The sequence below is a fragment of the Rattus rattus genome, chromosome 2, assembly GCF_011064425.1.
Source record: "Rattus rattus isolate New Zealand chromosome 2, Rrattus_CSIRO_v1, whole genome shotgun sequence".
Classification (NCBI taxonomy): Eukaryota; Metazoa; Chordata; class Mammalia; order Rodentia; family Muridae; genus Rattus; species Rattus rattus.
The window spans coordinates 224,489,224-224,510,246 of NC_046155.1; the positions used below are offsets into that span (position 1 = coordinate 224,489,224).

A 21,023-nucleotide genomic window follows, 5' to 3' on the forward strand; every position below is an offset into this window, starting at 1 on the left:
GGAGGTGACCACCCCGTGGGGGGCTGTATTAAAGGATTGCAGCATTAGGAAGGTTGAGAACTGCTGCTTTGAAATGCAGTGCGTTCCAGGTACTGGACCCTGTACACCTGGTCACAGTGAGTCTTCAGCTCTCCCTCTCTGTGAGATCCCAGGGCTCAGGGACATTGTCAGTTATTAGGGGACCGAATAAAAAGATCTGCTTTTCATAGTATAGCTTTTGTTAGAGGAATCAGGATTCAGGTCGTATCAGATGTTTTCCTCTTTGACCCTAAGCCTGTTTTCTGCCTCCTAATGGTGCCTCTTGCATGCCTAGCACTCCTGCAGTTGCCAGCAGCAGTCTGTTCTTTGGCCAGAGCATCAGGGAGGGAGGGAGGGAGATTTTGCTGATGTCAATATTAGCAGCAATCTTCCATTTCCTGAGTCCTCGTTAGCTGCCAGGCACATCTGGCAGCGTGTGTCTCCGGGGCTGGCTTTGGAGTAGATAGGGTTATCGTGGCGGGAGGTTAATTTAAACTTGCCCGTAGTGAGTGACGAGCTTTCCACTGCAAGAGACAAAATGCCGTGACCAAGGTGACTGCAACCAACTCATTATCGTGTCGTGTGACAGAAAGTCCAGAAGTGGCCCAGTTGTGGTGAGAGGATGCACTTAAGCAGACCTCTCTCACTGTAGTCCCTGCTGTCCTTGGCTCCGTTGCTTTCCTGCTCAGTTTGTCTTCTCAGCCAACTACGCCTCCGGTGTCACTGGCCAGGATTTTGCCCCTTGCTTGTCCAAATGCATAAACAGGCCGCAATGGTACTGGCGGTCCGGATGAGCCATGTCATGTGTCCCTTACCTACTCTCCCAGTCTATGTAGTTTGTACAAATGTATGGAGAGGGGGGCTGTGAGCCGTGCGTCATGACTTTCGAGGGTGGATCGATGCAGACGTTCATTACTGAACTAATTCCTCGGCAGAGGCCGGAGTGCATGCAGTTCACGGGAGCAGAAATCTCATTTGTGATTTGTTTTTTTATGTCCGGATGTCCTGGGAGCTGTCTCTGTAGAGGCCAGTCATGCTATTCTAGGCTGTATCAGAGTTTGGCAGATGCCCACTGGGATTTCCAGTTTCTTGTTTCTAGAAGATGGAACTGGGCAGGGATGCTTAGACACTGGCAGAAGCAGACGGTTCCTTACGAAGCGGTGTGCACATCCTAGGAGAAGGCTGCAGGGCAGAGCAGAGAGCAAGGCTGGAAGCCCAAGCTCTGAACCCCAGGTTCTTTATGACCTTTCAAGGCTTCCAGTCTTCCTCTCTGCCAGCTGTTTTTTCTGCCATGCGAGCCTCTCAGTCCTAATGCAGCTCACTTTCCCCTTATTCATTCTCCTCATCAGCCCCTCCTCAAAATGGTCCTGCATGAATGTTTGAGGTTAGCTCTCGCATTCATTTCGGTCGTCCTAAAGATGAGGCTCCCCTTAGCTCTTCCTGGTGTGACGTAATTTTCAGACCCCTTTGTATATTCAGTCTGCCGTGAAAAACGTCATGGACTTGTATTGGACTCTACAAACAATTAAGAGCCCTAAATAACCGCAGTCAATAAAATAAAATTGACTATGGTTATAGTCAGTTTTATTTTGATTTTTTTTTTTTTGTGGATTTTTTTTTCTTTTTAAATTTCTTCAGGACGGGCATTTCCAACTATCTCCTTATCTTGTACTGGGGTCGATCTGTCTTGCTCATTTTCAGAGGAGAAATTGTTTGATGACATCTGGATTCTGGTTGCTTAGGCAGAGCTCCCCACCCACTCTTATGTTCAAGTAAAAGGTAGCGACCCTGAGATATCTGAAATAAAAGGGGCGGCTCAGTGAGTGGCTTACAAAAGCAAAAAGGTTCAATCGGTGGAATGAGAACTTGGGAACTAAGAGCCCAAAAACCACGTGTGTGTGTGTGTGTGTGTGTGTGTGTGTGTGTGTGCGTGTGTGTGTCCGTGTGTGTGTGTGTGTGTGTGTGTGCGTGTGTGTGTGCATGTGTGCGTGTGTGTGTGTGCATGTGTGCATGTGTGTGTGTGTGTGTGCATGTGTGTGTGTGTGTATGTGTGTGTGTATGTGTGTGTGTGTGCATGTGTGTGTGTGTGTGTGTGTGCATGTGTGTGTGTGTGTGTGTGTGTGTGTGTGCATGTGTGTGTGTGTGTGTGTGTGTGTGTGTGTGTGTGTGCATGTGTGTGTGTGCATGTGTGTGTGTGCATGTGTGTGTGTGTGTGTGTGTGTGTGTGTGTGTGTGTGCATGTGTGTGTGTGTGTGCATGTGTGTGTGTGTCTGCCAGAGGTTTCCTTCCTCAGGCATAGTCCCCCTGGCTTTTTTGCCAGTGAGCCTCAGGAATTCGGCTGTCTCTGCCTCCCCAGCTCTGAGATTATAAGCATGCCACCCAGCCAGGCTTTTAACAACACAGGTTCTGAAACTCTAGGTCAGATCTTACAGGGCAAGCACTTTACCTGCTGAGCCATCCATCTCTGCAGCCCTCAGAGCCTTTCGCTATAAGGAAGATTAAACAGGGAAGTCCCAGTCATGCACATTGTGTTTACCTGGCTGTAGTTAGAGGTGAGACTGCCAGGCACCGAAGGGCTTGGGATAAGTGGGTGCCCAGTCTGTAAGGCGCATTGCTGCTTCTCACCTACGAGTCTGGAACATTTATCTATTAACGTGGTGGTGCCTGGGGTTCGGCCAGCACAGATGCCGAGGCAGTTTTAACTTGCTACCGGGAACGTGGAACTACCATGTTAGTTCTGGCTGGTAGCCATTAATTGATTAATTCCATTAAGTCTTGCCGCCTCTGATTTAGATCTGAGATATTGTAGAAATGCCTTATAAATCACATACGGTACAGAAAACTCACTCAGACTCTGCTAGGAACACACTAAGGGATGCTTCCCAGAGGAACCTTCCAGTACATCTTCTCTTGCTTATGATTCTGGTTCACGCTGGGGTAAGGGGGCAGCCACGTGGAACTGTCTTTGTTTGTATAGCTCTGGCTCCATTTATTAGTGTGGGGTCCATAATTCAAAACCTTCGTGAGCTCAATTGCTCCCACACTAACAGGAATACTCAAAGGTATTCTTCAGAGGGAGTTGTGAGGGTTCTTGGTGTCAGCGACAGACGTGGAAGGCTTAGCTAAGGGCATGGTCTCTGGTGACCTTCCAGAATTCTGTGACTTTCACCTGCCTTAGGATCGCCTGTCCAACCTGCCCACCCTTCTCCCCACTACCACCCCCGAGTCCCTCTTGCTTTCTCTCTATGGCTGCCTTTTCTTTACAGCCTTTGGTTCTGGGCCTACAGTGACTAGGGCACTGTGAACAGACTTATGAGTTCTGTGCTTGAACTGATGATTGCACTCTAAGGCCATCGTCTATCACCCAGGGCCTTCCGGTTACTGGTCCCTGTGACTCTAGGCCACATCGTTTAATGATGAGCCTTCCCTCACAGCACTCACTGTACCAGACACACCTATCTGTAGCTTGCAAACTATGGTCTCCATTTCCTTTGCTTTTCCCATTGCAAGCAAAGCGGGAAAGCACAGCCACGTGTATGCCTGGAGACAGTTCTCTCCGTGGATGGATTACGAGTCGCTCCTCGGAAGTCCTGGAGTTAGTACCTAGCAAATACTTTTCTTATTACCTGTCCCTTTCAATTGCTTCCTGGTGACTCGAAGCTCCTGCGAGGCTGAGATAGCTCCAGTTAATGATGTGTTGAGCCCCAGAGGACAATTTTATAAATGTTTATACTTGTCCTTTTTCTGTCATGGTCTAACTAAATCTGTCTTCTGTTGTCTACAGTAGCTTATAAAAACAAACCAGTTCATTTAATTATTTTATTAACCCCATAGTGTTTTCAGTCTTAATTGTAAAAGTGTTATGGGTGGTTGCTCTATTCGGGGGCAGTGTTTGAACACCCGGGCCTGGTGGGCGTTCAGGTTGCTCTTTATTGGGCCAAGGCAACAGTGGAAGCTAACTGACGACCGAGGGAAATGTCTCCATCTTGACCAGGTTTGATGCCACAAGTGCAGAACTGCAGAGCTGGATTTTGAGATCAAAGGCTGCCCTCCAGAGCACAGAGATGAACGAGTATAAGAAGTCTCAGGAGACCTCGGGAGTGAGAAAGAAATGGAAGGTAAAATAGACAATGAATAGGCCAAGAAGTAAAATAATTCATCAGGCTAATTTTGCCATTGGCACAGAGATGTACCAGGGTCCAGAAGCTTCTGTGAAATACACATAGCCACAGATGGCTTTTGGATCGTCCCAGTAAACATCAGATCACCATACGTAGGAGAAATTTAAACTTTTTCCCCCTTTTCCCTCCTTAATCATTGCATTGTACATGCAATCATCATTGCTGCCTTCTATGTACATTTAAATTTACACAGTCTGGTACACAGTAATTTAGGACTTTGTACTGTTCCAGAGATATTCTGCCTTTGTATACAAGAAGGGATTTGGTGTATTAAAATTTCCTCAAGATATTTCCTTTAAACAAGACAGCTTAAAAACAAAAGGCACAGTTGGTCATTGGACCCATGGAATCGCTCAACTGCATTGGGAAAAGAGTTTCTAGGTTGTTGTTGAAAGCAAAGCTTGAATTTACTGCACCCCAAACGTCACAGAGAATCTGTATGACTGAAGTGTGCACAGGCACCTTGCCCTGGCTATCTCCTTAGAGAATTACCACCTCCTGGCTTGCTCATGTACCGTGTGTTGAGTCCTAGGATGATTGTATCTGAGCTAAGCACGTGCATACCCTTGCCATTTTCCTCAATCGAGCACAACATACTGCTCACTTAGTGTACATTACTTCTTGTTGGGTATTTAAAGCAAACCAGAGGGGACTCGAACTTACAAGAGCATAGACATAGGCTACATGCAAACAGCATGCTGTTTGTTTTACATAAAGCACTTGAGCAGTTTCAGAGTTTAGATGCTGAGGGCCACTGTGTTGTGATAAAGGACCACTTCCCAAACCGAAACTGTTTTTGCTTGGGTTCTAAAGCATGCTGTCGTTATTTTAAGATTGCATGTGGAATGTGCTGTGTTCACACTTGGGTGAGAGCTGTAGAGGCTGGACCAACAATGATGCCAGCAGATAATACTGAGGCTCAAAATCATTCCCGTCCCTGGCTTCTCCCTGGTGAGCTCTATTTTAGCCATGTTGAGTTCCTTTGACCCAAGCCGTTATTTTGTTTCATTCTTCTTCTACCCCCAATACCATTTTTGTTTTGTTTGAGTTGGGGTCTCACTACATAGCCTGGGCTAGCCTATAACTTGCTCTGTTAGAGCAGGTTGGCCTGAAACTTGCATTGGTCCTTTTCCTCTGCCACTGGAGACCCAAATCTTTATTCTTATGATATGAAGTAAGCTATCTTCTCGAATAGATATCTAAGATTAGATCCAAAATGCTAAATTTAATGATTTCCCCTTGATGATGAAATCATAATTACATACTCTCTCCTTCTAAAGGAATCTAAAGTTTATAGTCACTGTGGTCAGTTTTGGAATTTTCTTTTTTGGACTTAGTATTTCTCAGAGCAATAGAGAGTGGCCGGCTATTGTGTAGTTTTTTTTCATTATAGTACTTTGTAGATAAACTTTGAAATGCCTAAAGAAACATGAAGAGGGAACTAAATATGAGATTTTAAAATAACACCAGCATTACATTGAGAGGGGGAAGCTTTCAGTGTTTTATATTTGGTCTTTATTTCCAGGGATTAGAAAAAGAACAAAAGGAAAAGATCCCCCAGCTGGATGAACTGAATCAAACCGGACAAATCCTTCAGGAGCAAATGGGAAAAGGTGAGGCTCTGCAGGGCTTCCCCCCCCCATATTATTTTAGAAGGTCACACTTAATATTTGCAGTTTAACACATAAAACATTTAATAGACAAAGCTAGAAAAAAGTCTGGTTTTCAGTTTTTTGAGGGAGCAGAGTCTTTTAAAAACTGAAATCTTATATTGAAGCTTTTTATTAAAAACAGATAAAATCAAAGTCGTTCTGCTCCCACATGGGAGTTAGAAAACCAGAAACCTTGAAAACCTCAGCAGAGCAATTAAAATCCAACAGAGCTCAAGATTGTAAAACCTCACCTTTGGGGTTACGTACTCTGAATTTTTCTTATACACGAGGGCACTGAGGTAAATTTTGATGCTGGCAATGTCTTAGATATGAAGTCGCCTTAAGGTAAACTTATTATTTTAGTTTCATTATGTTGCTGTGACAGTCATCATGACCCAGAGCAGCTCAGGGGAAGAACCGGTTTGTTTCGGATTACAGGTCCCAGTTCATCATCGAAAGAAGCCAGGGTGGGGACTCAGACATCTGAAAGCAGAAACCATGGAAGGATACTGCTTGCTAGCTGCCTAGTCCTTACAGCATAGGGCCACCTGCCTAAGGAATGGTGTTGCCCACAGTGGGCTGGACCGTTCTACATCTTTTAACAATTAAGACAATGCGCATTGGCCAGTGTGATATACACAGTTCCTTAGTTGAGGATGTCAGATAGACAATTAAAGCTAACTAGGACACTTACTAATGTTTGATTTTTGGTTATTTTCAGAGAATCACATTTACACTCAAAACATTTTTCTATTTAAATTTGATATTACTTGGTACCTGAAAAATTTGCAAGCAGCAAAGACCCTTGCCCTTCACTAAATCCTTGCATAGATACAGAGAAACCTAAAATTAGTATTGGTTTTTGCTGTGGCTGTTAACTTGGGCATACAGTTATTTCTTTGGTGGAATTGGACCTTTCTCCCTTCCCCCTTAAGAAAAGAGGTGGTGGACTGAGGACACCAAAGGCTGGGTAGTGAGGTTCACGTGCTGCATTAGGCTATGGTAAAAGGGCAGAAACTGTAGCGGGCACACGCCAGCTGGTGCCCATAGGCAGGAGCAAGTAGGACTGGCCAGGCTGACCGCAGAATCTCCCTTCTTGAGAACTCTAGAGGGAGGACACCAAGAAGCACATTTCCTGTGCACCTGCTCCTTATTCTAAAAATACTCATGCTTCCAGTCAGATGGCTGGGCGTCTTAGCTCCACCTGCACAGAAGCCATGGAGAGGCAAGGGACGGGAGCCATTACATCTGTTCACAGCAGTGCGTGGCCTCAGCAGGCAGGAGCAACCTCAGGCAGTGCCCTCTGCTGTAACAGCTCTTGGGCTGGCTTCCCACAGCGGGGCTCCTCTATGAGCATCAGAGTTATTGCACAGGCCTAGGAAGTGGGGACTCTTCATCCCTAGAAAGTGGCTGGCTTTGTCCCTTGTCAGTGGACATAGCTATAGGAATTCTTCAACCTTGGGCAATGGCCAGTATTATAGCTTCTGTGCCTGTGGTGGCCAGACTCTTGGCTCTAAAGGCTTGGCAGCTTTCTGGGTCTATTCTGGGGACCGAGGTGATCACTCTCTCTGTCTGTCTGTCCATCTGTCTGTCTCCCCGTTGCTGCTGCCCAGGATCTGGTTACTTCTGCCTTTTCACCACCTTCGGTAGAGGCTCTGCCATTTTGCAGCTGTGGCCCCTCTGTCCCTTTTGCAACTTGGTTTGCAAATTACTCAGGCCCGTCTCGTCTTCGGATGTCCAGCAGCCCACGTCTGTCTCTGCCTCTTTTGAGGTTTAGCCTACCAGGACTGCTCAGTTCCATGTTTCCTCTTCTCTCTTTCTAAACCCAGTTCCCCCCTTCCCTCCAACTTCTCCCATACATAATAGAGAGAGCATCCAAGGCTTCACACACACACAAGTGGTCTCTCTCCTGTCTTTTCTAAAGCTGTCCGGTAGCCGGTCCCCACCACCGCTCCCCCACTGCTGGTCTGGTTCAGGGCAGCCTGCTTCGCCCTCTGGCTGACACTGCTGTAGTCTCTGTTGCTTCTGTCTTTCTGGCACTTCCCCAGCTCATCCAACTGACAGTAGGCCAGAAAAGACCACACCAGAAAAGCCTTTTCTGGATCTAACGTTCCAATCCAGGGAGGGTATAAGAGTGTATTTTCCAGCCAGTTCACCAAGTGAGCCGAACAGTCGTCTCAGGTAGCCAGAGAAAGGGTGATTGTATCAATTGCAGCAAACCTCAAAAATAAAGTTTCTGTTTATACCAAGTGTAACTTGTCCCGTGTGCAGCAATCACCTTAATGCCTGGAGACCACTGAGGCAAGCACTCCTGCTCTGACCTGGGTGGAAATGGGTGTGGTGTCATTGAGTGTTTGCTAGCGTTCAAATGCCATGGTCGGTGCTGCACTCAGGAGCTGGGTCTGTGCTGCAGCCTTGACTGTCATGTGCTTCCCCTAAAAAGGCACTTCCCCTGGCCGAAGCTTAAGGGCACCTGTGGCTATTTTACTGGGCCATTACAAGTGGACTCCAGGGCCACCCCTTCTCTCACCTTTTTTATGTATTGGGGAAAATGGCAGCCTGCTTGGCTAGTTTTAATGGACAGGCCTCTTTGTTACAGCAGGGAGTGGAAAGGAGTGTTCTGTGTCTGTCCAGGATCAAAGCTATCAACGTGGCAGGAGTTAGACCAACCAAATCCTGGTAGTTTTCTCTCACTTTTGTGTGTGTGTGTGTGTGTGTGTGTGTGTGTGTGTTTTTATGTCTGTGGGCAAAAACCTTGGAACATTTTTTTTATGATTTAACACAAGGATTTGCTTACAAAGCACCATCTGATGACCGTGGAGAAAACTTGCTTTTTTTTTCTTGTAACTGTGAACAGTCATGTCAGACTGTGGTTTTGCACACAATGGTATTTGCAGACAATGGCTCTTCATGTAGTATTCACTCCTACTTGCATCACCTGTGGTGTGAAGGAATCAGAGTCTGCACACAGACTCCTTTCAGCATGCATGTCTGCCTCACAGATTACGGTTGCACACAGACTGTGTGTGAACGCCTTGCACACAGACGTGGTACTGAATGCACAGACTGTGACTTGCACACAGACCTTGCACACAGACTGTGGTGAACGCCTTTGCTTAGCTTACAAATGAGTGAGACTCAGACTATGGTGATTTTATTTGGCTTTGACAATTGCCGAGGTGGGAGGCCACCCCTAATCTGCTTTTCTAACTGCTGGCCTGGCTACCTCCCAGCAGCTGTACAAATGAGTGAGACTCAGACTATGGTGATTTTATTTGGCTTTGACAATTGCCGAGGTGGGAGGCCACCCCTAATCTGCTTTTCTCATTGCTGGCCTGGCTACCTCCCCAGCAGTGTACCCCAGATACTTGCTGTTTCTCCTGGGCACGGTCTCGTGGTCCACCTCCCCTCATGGCCCCTTGTCCTGTCTCCCCTCGTTCTTTCAGTTTTCCCAGGTTCAACCAGGTAACTTAAAAACCTGCCTACCTTTGATCTCTCCAGTAAGTGGCTGTAGCCATTTTTATTTAACCAATAGTTTTAAATTAAGGAACAAGGTTTGAACACAAAAGCTGGTAATTCACCTATAGGCCTAGACCTTCTGGTTCAGAATTTAGCAACACAGTCTGTAGCAACAGACCGGACCTCAACAGGTTTCCACTTTCCTGTACCTCCTCACGCTCATTTAAAAAATGATTTAATGATATTTTATAGCACTGAGGAGAATGTGAAAAGACGTATTGTTATATGTATTATTTCCATCATTTCTAAAAACATTTGTTTGCCTTTCTAAAATCTGGGGGAAAAAAATGTAAGATTCTCAGTGGCTGGAGAGATGGCCCAGTGGGTAACGGTTTTTGCCACCAGACCTAATGACTTAGATCCTTCCCTGGCGTCTGCATGGTGGAAAGAAAGAACCAATTTTAGTGGTTTGCCCTCTGACCTCCACGTGTAGACCGTGTCATATGGCAGCCCCCAATGCAGGATAAGTAAATAAATATAAGAGCTTATAAGATGAACATAATCTAATGGCATTTCTGAGGTGTGTCTATAATAGCTACCGCCATGATTATTTTGGCATTGTTTGTATTTACTTATTTTGTTCAGAGTACTTTATAGGCTTCTTGATGCTTCGTGACCCTGGCACCTGGCTTACTGTTCCTACATGTACCCATTTGCTTGCAGGCAAGGGGACACTTGCCACCTTTTGTCACCCTAGACTCGAGCCAGCTCTGAGTTTTGCTAGCCGCCTGCTTCGATTTCCTATGGCAGAAGGCGTGTTCTCTGACGTCAGCGCTCTGCACAAATTCAGGCGTCTGAGTTGATCAGATTATAAACCAGCAGAGTGTTACGGTGTCAAGGATGGAAACATGGCATACACAAGAGGAACTGGCTGGTGCTTTGTAGATGTATCTTGTGAGATGGCCACCTCATCCCTGAATTGTTAGTGTTCCCGATTCCCCTTAGGTCAAGGGGTTAAAGCATACCCAGTTATCAGCAAGCACATCAGGATGATTTTTAGTTGCGTTAAAAGGGACCTAAGGGGTATGACCGTTGTACGTGACATTGCCTCATCTTCTGCTATGGTAGATGTCTATGGCCAACTCTAAACAACTTTGGTATTGCTAGGTGAAGTGTCTGCTTTGATGCACTTAGACCTTTTTGTTTCTGCAGAAGGCCTTTTGGCTGAAGAAATAAACGACGTTCTGGAAAGGGTTTCGTTGGAGTGGAAGATGATCTCTCAGCAGCTGGAAGATCTGGGAAGGAAGATCCAGCTGCAGGAGGATATAAATGCTTATTTTAGGCAGCTCGATGCTCTCGAAAAGACCGTCACGGTGAAGGAAGAGTGGCTGAGGGATGTATCCTTTTCTGAATCACCCCAGCGGTGTTTGCCAAGCTTAAAGGATTCCTGCCAGGTAGGACGAGACATGGTTGGACTATAGGACTATAGAGCCTTTGTGGGCTGAGTCTCATGTATAAATAGGAGATATCATGTGTGTGATGATGTATGTGTGTGTGTGTGTGTGTCTACTCATGGATGCCAGAAGAGGTCAATCTCATGGATGCCGTAAGAGGTCAGAGGAGGACATTACCCTTCACACTCTACTCTGTTCCTTTGAGACATGGCCTCTCGCTGAACCTGGAGCCTGATGTCTAATAAGTTCCAGATATCCTCCTGTCTCTGCCCTCCCATAACATCAGGGTGTGGTAATACCCACATTTTTACATGGGTGCTGGCATCCATTTTTGCACAGCAAGGGCTCTGCCCCACTGAGCCGTGTCTGTAGCCCAAGAAGCTATATCTCGTGAAGGCAAAGGTCCTGTAGTCTGAGGAGAAAGCGGAGAGTCGGTGAACGTGGATCTTGTGTCATGGGCTTTGTGTGCATTTTCTTCAGAGCTCTTCATGGGGACACTCATCTTCAAGGGGTGAAGTGACTGTGTTTTCTCTTCCTCAGAGGGAACTGACAGACCTCCTTGGCCTTCACCCCAGAATTGAGATCCTGTGTGCAAGCTGTTCAGCCCTGAGGTCTCAGCCCTCTGTCCCAGGTTTTGTCCAGCAGGGTTTTGAGGACCTTCGACGTCACTACCAGGACGTGCAGAAGGCTTTAGAGGAATACCAACAACAGCTAGAAAATGGTAAGTATGGGCTCTCTGCTGCAGCCACTTCTCTCTGCCTGTCTCTGACTCTTGTTTCTGTCTCTGTTACTCCCATCTGAGTTTCATCCCGGCTTCAAGCTGTCTTCCTCTGTACCCCTGTGGCTTTGTGGCTTGACATCTTATAATATATTCAGACTTGGCCAAGTGGTGGTAGCACACGCCTTTAATTCCAGCACTTGGGAGGCAGGGGCAGGAGCGGAGGCAGAGGGATAGGCAATCTGAGGTGGAGGTCGGCCTGGCCTAAAGAGTGAGTTGTAGGAGAGCCAGGGCTACACAGAGAAACCCTGTGTCAACAACAAGGAGTGAAGTGACTGTATTTTCAATCTTCCCCCTCCCCAAACCCCCCTCCCCCCCAAAAAACACCAAGTCAACTTGACATGCTCTAAAATTGTGTAAGTAGGATGTAATGACTTCTGGAAGATTCTTGTTTTCCTTTTGTGGCGATGGGTTGAACCCCAGTGCTTCATGCTTGCCAGGCACGTGGTTTGCATTCCCTCCATATGGAGAATTTTATGGGAGAAGCAACTTTGCTCGGATCAAACAAAAACATCACCGGTTTCTGCTTGCTCCCCGTGGTTAAGGTTTCAGCAGCCCCACTCGATCCTTGAAAAGAAACCCTTTTGCTCTCCCCGAATTTGAACAAAGTTGAACAAGTTGGAATCGCAGAAGTTGGAATGAAGCTGGCTGGGGTAGCCGGATTTGGAACGCTTGTGTGTGCCTTCTCTTCAGCTGCTGCCCTAAGTTGTTATGTGCCGTGCGCACTCCGTGCCGCGTGTACTCGGTGCCGTGTGCACTCGGTGCGGTGACTGTGACCTCCATCACTGTCACTCTTGCACATTATGCACAGGCGTTAGGAAGGTGTGCGTGTTAGACAAAGGCATCACATTACTTTTCTTTTGACTGTGCATTTGGACTTCATGCATTTTGCTCACAGAAACCTGTTAACTTACAGTGTGACGTAAAAACCAGAGAAGATGCCTGTTGGGGTAAAAATGAAAGAGGATTGTTTGCTACCACTTCCTGCGAGCCGAATCGGCTTACTCTGGCTGCTACTTTGCCATGTGGTCCGCAAGACGCCCTCTCCTGGCTGTTTCCCTTTCAGCCGCTCTCTCCGCGCCTGGTCCCCTTGGCGATAGTTACCACGCCTCGCGCGCACAGGCATACGCACGCGCACACACACGCGCGCGCACAATGCACATACACGTGCGCGCGCACGGGCACACACACGCACATACACGCTCGCGCCCACACACGCGCGCACACACGCACGCGCACACAGACGCACATACGCGCGCGCGCACACACGCAAACACACGACACACGCGCGCGCACACACACGCATGCACGCACGCATGCACGCACCTCATTCCGTGGACCCCGCGAGTTCTCATTCTGCACAGGCAACAGAACCAGATCCGCATGTTCCAACTGCCCCTCAGCCATTTCTTTCACACGCTGTTCTCTTTAGCCGGGTAAAATCGAAGTTCCAGAAACTTGTAATTTAGCAATTAGATTTACATGTTAAATTCTCAAGCCACAATTCATCCATACAATAAATCCACTGCCAGTTGATAAAGACAAGATAAAATCCATCTAAATCTGAACCATCTTCCTCCGTAGACTCCATCTTGATCTCTCCCCTTCCTCCTCTCTCCTGCTGTCCAATCATGTAGCACCATGACTTCAACCTACAGATGCATCTCCCGGCTGACCCGCGCAAGCAAAGCTTTTCGTTTTGACAAGGACCAGGAGGAGGCGGTTGAACTTACGCTGCTAATTACTTTCACCTCTTGGTGCTTCTCATTCAACTCACTTCCTCTTCTGTACAAATGCTGATTGTTTGAGATTTTTCCAGAGGCACAGAGGGATCCGCTGTGGTAGCTGGCGGTTTCCAATCACCCCTGTTTCTCAGGGTCTTAGGGTTCCCATACAGTTTGTGTACACTCGTGGGATTTCAGGAAGGCTAGTGGAGGGGTCTTTGCATCCTTTTATTCTTTGTTGTAGCTTTTTTGGGGAAGGAGAGGGTGTGTGAGACAGAAGGAACGTTGTCCTTCAAGATTCATAGAGACATTTTCATCATGATCAAGTGAAGAAAAATGCTAGTGAGTTAATATTTCGAACACCAGCCTCCGGGGGAATGAAGCCTTGGTCTGTCTGTTTGAAATGCCAGAGGGATGGCCGACCTTGTTAGCCGATAGAGAGCCTTTTCATTTGTAATCAGGGGTCTAATTTATTATCTGTTGGAGTCTACTTATTATATACAGAAGATTAATGGTGCAGATGATAACAGTGGTAGGGTCCTAGTGTTGTTTTCCCTCAGTAAGCATGTTTAAATTGTCAGAGTTGAAGAGCCAGCCTGAACCTGCGTATTTGGACACACTGAACGCTCTGAAAAAAATGCTAAGCGAGTCAGAAAAAGCAGCCCAGGCCTCTCTGAGTGCCCTGAACGATCCCTCAGCGGTGGAGCAGGCCCTGCAGGAGAAAAAGGTAAGCTGTCTCTGGGAGCGCAGACCGTTTCTGAGAGTTGGTGTTAATGTATTTGAAGTGTTCTTTTCAGTGATTTAAAAAAAAAAAAAAAAAAGGTCATTTTTTAATTTCTTTAAAGATTGTTAAAACGTTGCTTCAAAAATAACAGATTAAATAGAATTTATTTTGTTGTTTTGTTTATTATTGTTCATTATTGGCATTATTGTGGAGGTGGGTGTGTGCTGAGTCCGGAGGATGACTTTGGGAACTTGGTTTTCTCCTCCATTATGAATTCCAGGGTTGGAGTTCACTCTGTCTTTAGCCTTGCAGGGTTGTCATCTTCCTCTGTTGAGCCAACCTGCAGGCCTACGAAGATACATTATTAAGTGGTTCTGGGAAAAATGTCATTTTTTTTTTATCATTCACATAACATTCTAAATCTGTTCCTAATTTACCAGATATATCTCCCAAAATGGCACGGGGTGTATTAGATGAATTAACTTCTTTTTTTTTTTAAGTCTATTTATTATATTTACAAGTACACTGTAGCTGTTTTCAGACTCACCAGAAGAGGGCATCAGATCCCATTACAGATGGTTGTGAGCCACCATGTGGTTGCTGGGAACTGAACTCAGGACCTCTGGAAGAGCAGTCAGGGCTCTTAATGCTGAGCCATTTCCCTCCCTCCCTCCCCCTCCCCCCCCCTCCCTCCCCCTTTCTCTCTCTCTCTCTCTCTCTCTCTCTCTCTCTCTTGAGTACTGGGAGCCACATAAATTATTTTGACTAAATCATTCTCCTGCTTCTTTATTCCAGTGACCTAAAGGCTCTATCCCAGTGGTTTTCAACCCTCCCAATGCTGTGGCCTTTTAATACAGTTCCTCATGTTGTGGTGACCCCTAACCATAAAATTATTTTCAATGTTACCTCTTGATTCCAATTTTGCTACTGGTATGAATCATAATGTAAACCTTTGATATGCAGAGTATCTGCAGCCCCCATGAAAGGGTTGTTAGACCCCCAAAGGAGTCTTGACCATCAGATCGAGAAGTACTGCTCTACTCTACAGAGTACCTGATAAAAAAGACTAACTCTTGACCTTGGACTGTGTGTGCTGTTATGAGGGTTTTGATGTACAGAATACATTGTGCTACCCCCACTTAACTCATGAAAAGAAAGCTTTGACTTTATTTACTATGCCCTTTTTTTCTTTACAATTTTGATACTCTATATATATATATCTACATCAATGCTGATACATACATTGTTGTGAATGGTTTTAATCTTTTGAAACTTTTGCAGGCCCTTGATGAAACCCTTGAGAATCAAAAACCTACATTGCATAAACTTTCAGAAGAAACGAAGGCTTTGGAGAAAAATATGCTTCCTGATGTGGGGAAAACGTACAGACAAGAATTTGATGATGCCCAAGGCAAATGGAATAAAGTAAAGACCAAGGTTTCCAGAGATTTACGTACGCTTGAGGAAATCATCCCCAGACTCAGAGATTTTAAGGTAAATCGAGAGGCCGGTAGGAGTTTAGGCTTGATTGAGGGCACATATGATCATCGCTTAAGATGGAGTATCTGCTTTCCGAAGACGTTGCCTTCTTCTTGGTTCCACACTTATTTTATGCTTACGTTGGGGTTTATAAGTTGCTTATCAGAGATAGCTTAATGTGCCTTGTAGAGAAGGCTTCTTGGTAGAGGTGTACAAGACCTTGGCAAGGAGGCAGCTTAATAGTGGTTAAGAAAGAATTTCAGCATTGGGTGGTCTACATGGCCTGTGAACCAGTGTTCAGAGTACAGGGGTGACGAATTAGAGTGGAAGAAGTTACCCTAGTTGGAAGCAGAGGATGCAGTGGGGGACAGAGGGGCAGGCTCTCATATGTCCTAGGCTGGCCTAAACCATGCTAGATAGCAAAGAATGACCTTGAACTTCTGATCCTTCAGTAGCCTCAAGTGCCAGGGGTACAGGTGCATAGCTGCTTTTTAAACCCCTGGTAAGGGGGTTACCTCAGGGTCTTATCATGCTAATTAGCTACTCTGTCACACACCATCAAGTGTTCCTGCTACAAGTGAGAAGCTTTTACAACCTTCTGCTGTATTCACAGAACATACATATTACAATGGTATGCATGAGAATTATACTTGTCCGTGATTGCAAAGTGTTTAATGATGGTCACGCATTGCACTGTTTTGTTTTGTTTTTCCCCTTCACAGTAAGATGTAGGTTAATCTAAAGACATTTTTGGTTGTCACTGTCATGGCCTAGGGGTGTGGTAGAGCGGGGACACCAGAGGTTTGGTAGCCAGGGGCGCAGCTAGCTGTTTTATGGCATACAGGTTGGCTTTCATAGAGGCAGAACCTTTTAGTCCCAATCTCAGAGTTCAAGGTTGACCCATGCTGTGTGAACTGCTTTTATATTTTCAAGTTTAAATCATGTAGTTAGGGGGATTCATGAGTGACTCCTGAAGAGTTTATTGTAGGGCAGGTTAAATGTATGCCTTCCAGTTGCTTTCCTGATGCTGTGATGAAATATGCTGACCAAAACATCTCCGGGAGGGAACACTTCCTGATCACAGCCCATTGCTATGGGGAGTCAGGGAAGGCACTGAAGTAGAAACTTAAAGCGGAAACCATGGAGGAACTTGCTGCGTGCTGGCTTGCTCTCGAACCTATGCTTATCTGTCTTTTTCATACAGTCCTAGATCACCTGCCTAGAGAATGGTGCCATCCGCATGTCTAGGTAACATCTAAGTCAATTAACGATCAAGGCCATTCCCCACAGACAGGCCTAAAGGTGATTCGATCTGGCCAGTCCCTCAGTTGAGAATCATTGACTCTTGACAGTGACGAGTTGACATTTTAAAATTAAAAAGGGTGGTGTGCCAGTATTTGAATATGGAATTTCGAGAGAGTGAAAATCCTTCTGAAATATAAAAGAGAGTCCTGGGCTTAGCATAATCCAGTTTTAGACTTTACTTCATTGTTACTAATATTGGAGTTATTAGTGACCAGATGGGGGATTGTGTGTTAAAGATATCTATATATATCTATATATATATGTTTTTCAGCAAGGTTGCTTGCTGGTAGTAATTGTATTTATTCTTTAATTGTGTAACTTCATACTTGTAACACACGTATGACTTTAATGCTAAAGGCCTCTCTTGTTCCCTTGTTTCAGAGGAGTTGCTTGTTAATGTACTACTCAGAATTCATGTGGGAAAACTTTGAAGTTTCTTTATAATGTTACAAGATAAATGTGGTAAACATTCACAGGATAACCCCCGCCCCCCCCCCCGCACCCCCATATCCTGATGGATGGTTTTAGTCTTTAATCTCCATTCTTTAAAGCAGTGAGCCCAGCAGGTTTCAGAGTTACTGCCAATTTATGGAGTTTCTTAGGGATAAGGTAGTGGAATTGTTTGCTTAATTTAATTAAATCAATTAGTTTATTATTTGAGATGGGGCTTCATTATGTAGATGAACTTCCTGTGTAGATCAGGCTGGTCTCTAACATTAAACAGGTCCGCCTACTTCTGCTTCCAAAGTGCTGGGATTAAAGGTGTGTGGGTATCTGCTGAGCCTGGTAAAAATCAGAAATTGCTGATATTTGAAATGCATTTTTAATCATATATGTGATACATGGACTGCTATTGTGCAGATATTGAATAATAGAGAAATACTCGTTGCCAACAGAATTCTTAGTCCCAATTCTATTTCCTGTCCTGCTGGTGGGCTTGTATTCCCAGTGAACCTTTGCAGGATTTTGATGTACATACAGTCCACACATTTACTAATTAGAATCTGGTTTTCTGTTTGTTTTTTTCTGTAATATAGAACACACTGTGGTAGGATCCTAATGAGTGACATTGTTAGGTCCAAAGGAAATGCCATTTCCTTAAATTCCAAAAGGCCGAAGGGACACAGGACTATCTGTGGTGCCTATTAGCACTCCAAAGTACAGGCTGCCTCGGGCTCCCTCAGCATCGCAAGTGCCAGCTACACATTTCAGATCCATGCTAACATCCCAGCATTTTCCATTTCCTTTCTTACCATAAACCTCCTCTAGCTCAGAAGCGTCCCTTCCCCCTGCTACACATTCTTTCTTTCTTTCTTTCTATCTATCTATCTATCTATCTATTCATCTATCTATCTATCTATCTATCTATCATCTATATCTATCATCTATCTATCTATCTATCATCTATCTATCTATCTCATCTATCTATCATCTCATCTATCTTCTATCTATCTATCTATCTATCTATCTATCTATCTATCTATCTATCTATCTATCTAAATTGTTTACATCCCAAATGTTCCCCATCTCCCTTCCCAGAGTTCTTTGCCCCATCCTCCTTCCCCTTCCTGTCTAAGAGGGTGCCTGTATCCTCCTTCCCTGGGGCATCAAGTCTCTATAGGATTAGGCTATCCTCTCCTACTGAGGCCAGACCAGACAGTCCTTTGCTTCATATGTGCTGCGGGCCAGGACCAGCCTGTGTATGCTCCTTGGTTGGTGGCTCAGTCTTTGGGAACTCCCTGGGGTCCAGGTTAGTTGACACTGTTGGTCTTCCTATGGAGTTACCATCCCCCACATTCTCTTTATAACCTGGCCTTTTCACCTATGCTTTTTCTTTTGCCCACTCTCCCTGTCTTCCTCTCTGTCATCCTGTCCTTTGTTGACACCCCACCCTCACCCCCTTGTGCTCCTGCTTCTCTCCTGGCCATGTCCAGTCTGCTGGCCATGTTTAGTCAACTGCCTCTCTCTCTGTCTCTCTCTGTCTCTGTCTCTCTCTCTCTGTCTCTCTCTCTCTCTGTCTCTCTGTCTCTGTCTCTCTGTCATCTCTGTCTCTGTCTCTGTCTCTGTCTCTGTCTCTGTCTCTGTCTCTCTCTCTCTCTCTCTCTCTCTCTCTCCTCTTCCAGATGCCTCTAGCTGTTCCCTCTCTCTCAGATTTCATAAACAACATCAGTCAGTTCTTACGTCTGGTGCTGAAATCTGGGAGGAGCACAATCAGACCCCTTTCCCAAGCAAACTGTTGATTGGACTCTGTTACCATGGTACTCATTTACTTCTGCTGGCTTCTGCCTCCCACCATATTCAACTCTGGATCTAGATTCTGCCTCTTTAACTGCTTCTTCCCTGCACCTGCTTTCTCCGCACATGCCCTCCCCTCCCTCTGGAGATTATTGGAATCCTCCCTCTGGCAGAATTCCTGTTCCTGACCCTTCCCCTTCCTTTTCTATCTCTCCCTCCTCAGACTCAGGCTCCATTATGTCTTGCTGCAAATGGCACCAGTCCTACTCAGTTAATGGCCAGAGAGGGCACATTAGATATCCAGAGTCTCACAGATTTTAGCAACTTCTCCCACTTCACGAACAAATGATCCCCAAATCTCTTATCTCCAAACACTTTCTGCTCTCTATAAACCTTCCCTTCACCGTACCATGGAGTGGTCGCATCATCAGTTTATACAGACGTTTCAATAGAGTGCAGAGCATAGGTTGTAAATACTACTGCCCCGAATAAAGTCTTTCAAGTAGCACCTTTAGAAGCTGAATTAATTTTGGTGGTGTGCCTGTCTTACCTTCCTCCCTCCAGCCCTGTGATATTTGTAAGAGGAGTCCCTATGTTTGTGTCTGTGGTCATAGTTGTTTCTTATTTTCTTGGCATTTGTTGACATTTCCTTTGTCTTTGCAGCTAATTCCTTTCCTACAGGATAAGGTTAGACCACTATGCTCTCCCATAGTGCTAGGCATAAATGTGGGCTTACAATCTGTTCTGTGCTGTCCATTTGCAACCCATCCCCTCCCTTCCAGGCAGCAAGACATTTGAAAAGCATGGAACAGGCTTTTTCTTTTCCTTATTGATTTTAGTGATAGGATTCTCTTATGCATCATGAGGGCAAAATAAAATCCAATGAGGCTCCTTTTTCTCTGCTCCTTTTTTTCTCTCTCCCCTCGTAGTAATTAATATCTTCGGTTATTATTGGTCTGTGATATATTTTGTGGTACTTCCTTTGCCCTACTCAAGATCCTACAGTGGGGGAATACCTGGAACGTTACATGCATTAGTGTGCATTCCCAAGTGCACACTAAACCCAGCTTTTCTTCTTGGCTCTGCCCTCCACTTTCTAACAGTTCCAGCACTCGAATTCAACTCCTGACGCCCAGCTGTTTCCTTGGAAATTCATCTTCCCATTGATGCTCTGGTTATCTTCATCAGAGTGAAATGTCCACACTTTATCACACGGTCCCTGCCCCTTCCTCTTCTAGCTTGTCCATTGTCTCCACTGTGAGTGACATCAGGCTGGGAGAGAATCACGGGTCCCGAAGGACTACCCTGAACTATATTACGTGTCACACACATACCTGTTGGTATATCGAGTTCCCCTGGCTTATTATTTTTTTTTTAAGTTTTATCTTTTTTATTCATTGTGTATGAGCGCTCAAATCCCATTACAGATGTCTGTGAGCCACCCTGTGGTTGCTGGGAGAGCAGCGGGTGGTGCCCTTAACCACTGAGCCACTCTTCTGCCACCCCGCCTCCAACCCCACCCCCCACCCCCAGGCCGATTCTTAAAGAACGAACATCATGACCAGTTATCAGTCAGTCTTGCTCAGCACCAAAGCACGGCCAGAATAGTCCTCACCTTTTGTAGTTGTTGTGGGTGCTTGGATCTACACACCCTGTGGAGTTTTACCAGCGTAGAACTCCATGTTTCTCCTTCCCTCCCAGGGTGTGAGCTCTTTGAAGAGAGACCTCTGGGGGGCGGGGGAGGGGGTACCCAGCAAGTAAGATGTTAGGAATGGGTGTGTTCTGAGTGAGTCACTCTGTAGGTCTGTCAGAAGCCCTGTCCCTTCTCTAGTGAGCTCCGGTAGAAAGGTCTAAAACCCACTTACCCTCTAGGACCACACAACTGTCTGCTCCATTCCCTTAAAGTCAGGGACACTTGCCAAACCAACGTGTTCTGCCCCAGAATGCTGAAAAGACGTGCTGGGGACTCTGCCATTGAAGACACAGGCTTAGAAATTATTTTGGAAGTATTTCA

The 21,023-nt window shown here is 45.7% G+C and overlaps 1 protein-coding gene across 1 annotated transcript in view; it reads left to right on the top strand.

The window, feature by feature from the left end:
• Utrn (utrophin) overlaps positions 1-21,023 on the top strand; it is a 593,945-nt gene that overhangs the window by 153,451 nt on the left and 419,471 nt on the right. Inside the window, 6 exon segments of the mRNA XM_032894978.1 lie at positions 4,013-4,136; positions 5,725-5,812; positions 10,523-10,764; positions 11,305-11,485; positions 13,848-13,993; positions 15,272-15,484. Of these exon segments, the coding sequence (XP_032750869.1) occupies positions 4,013-4,136; positions 5,725-5,812; positions 10,523-10,764; positions 11,305-11,485; positions 13,848-13,993; positions 15,272-15,484 (994 nt within the window).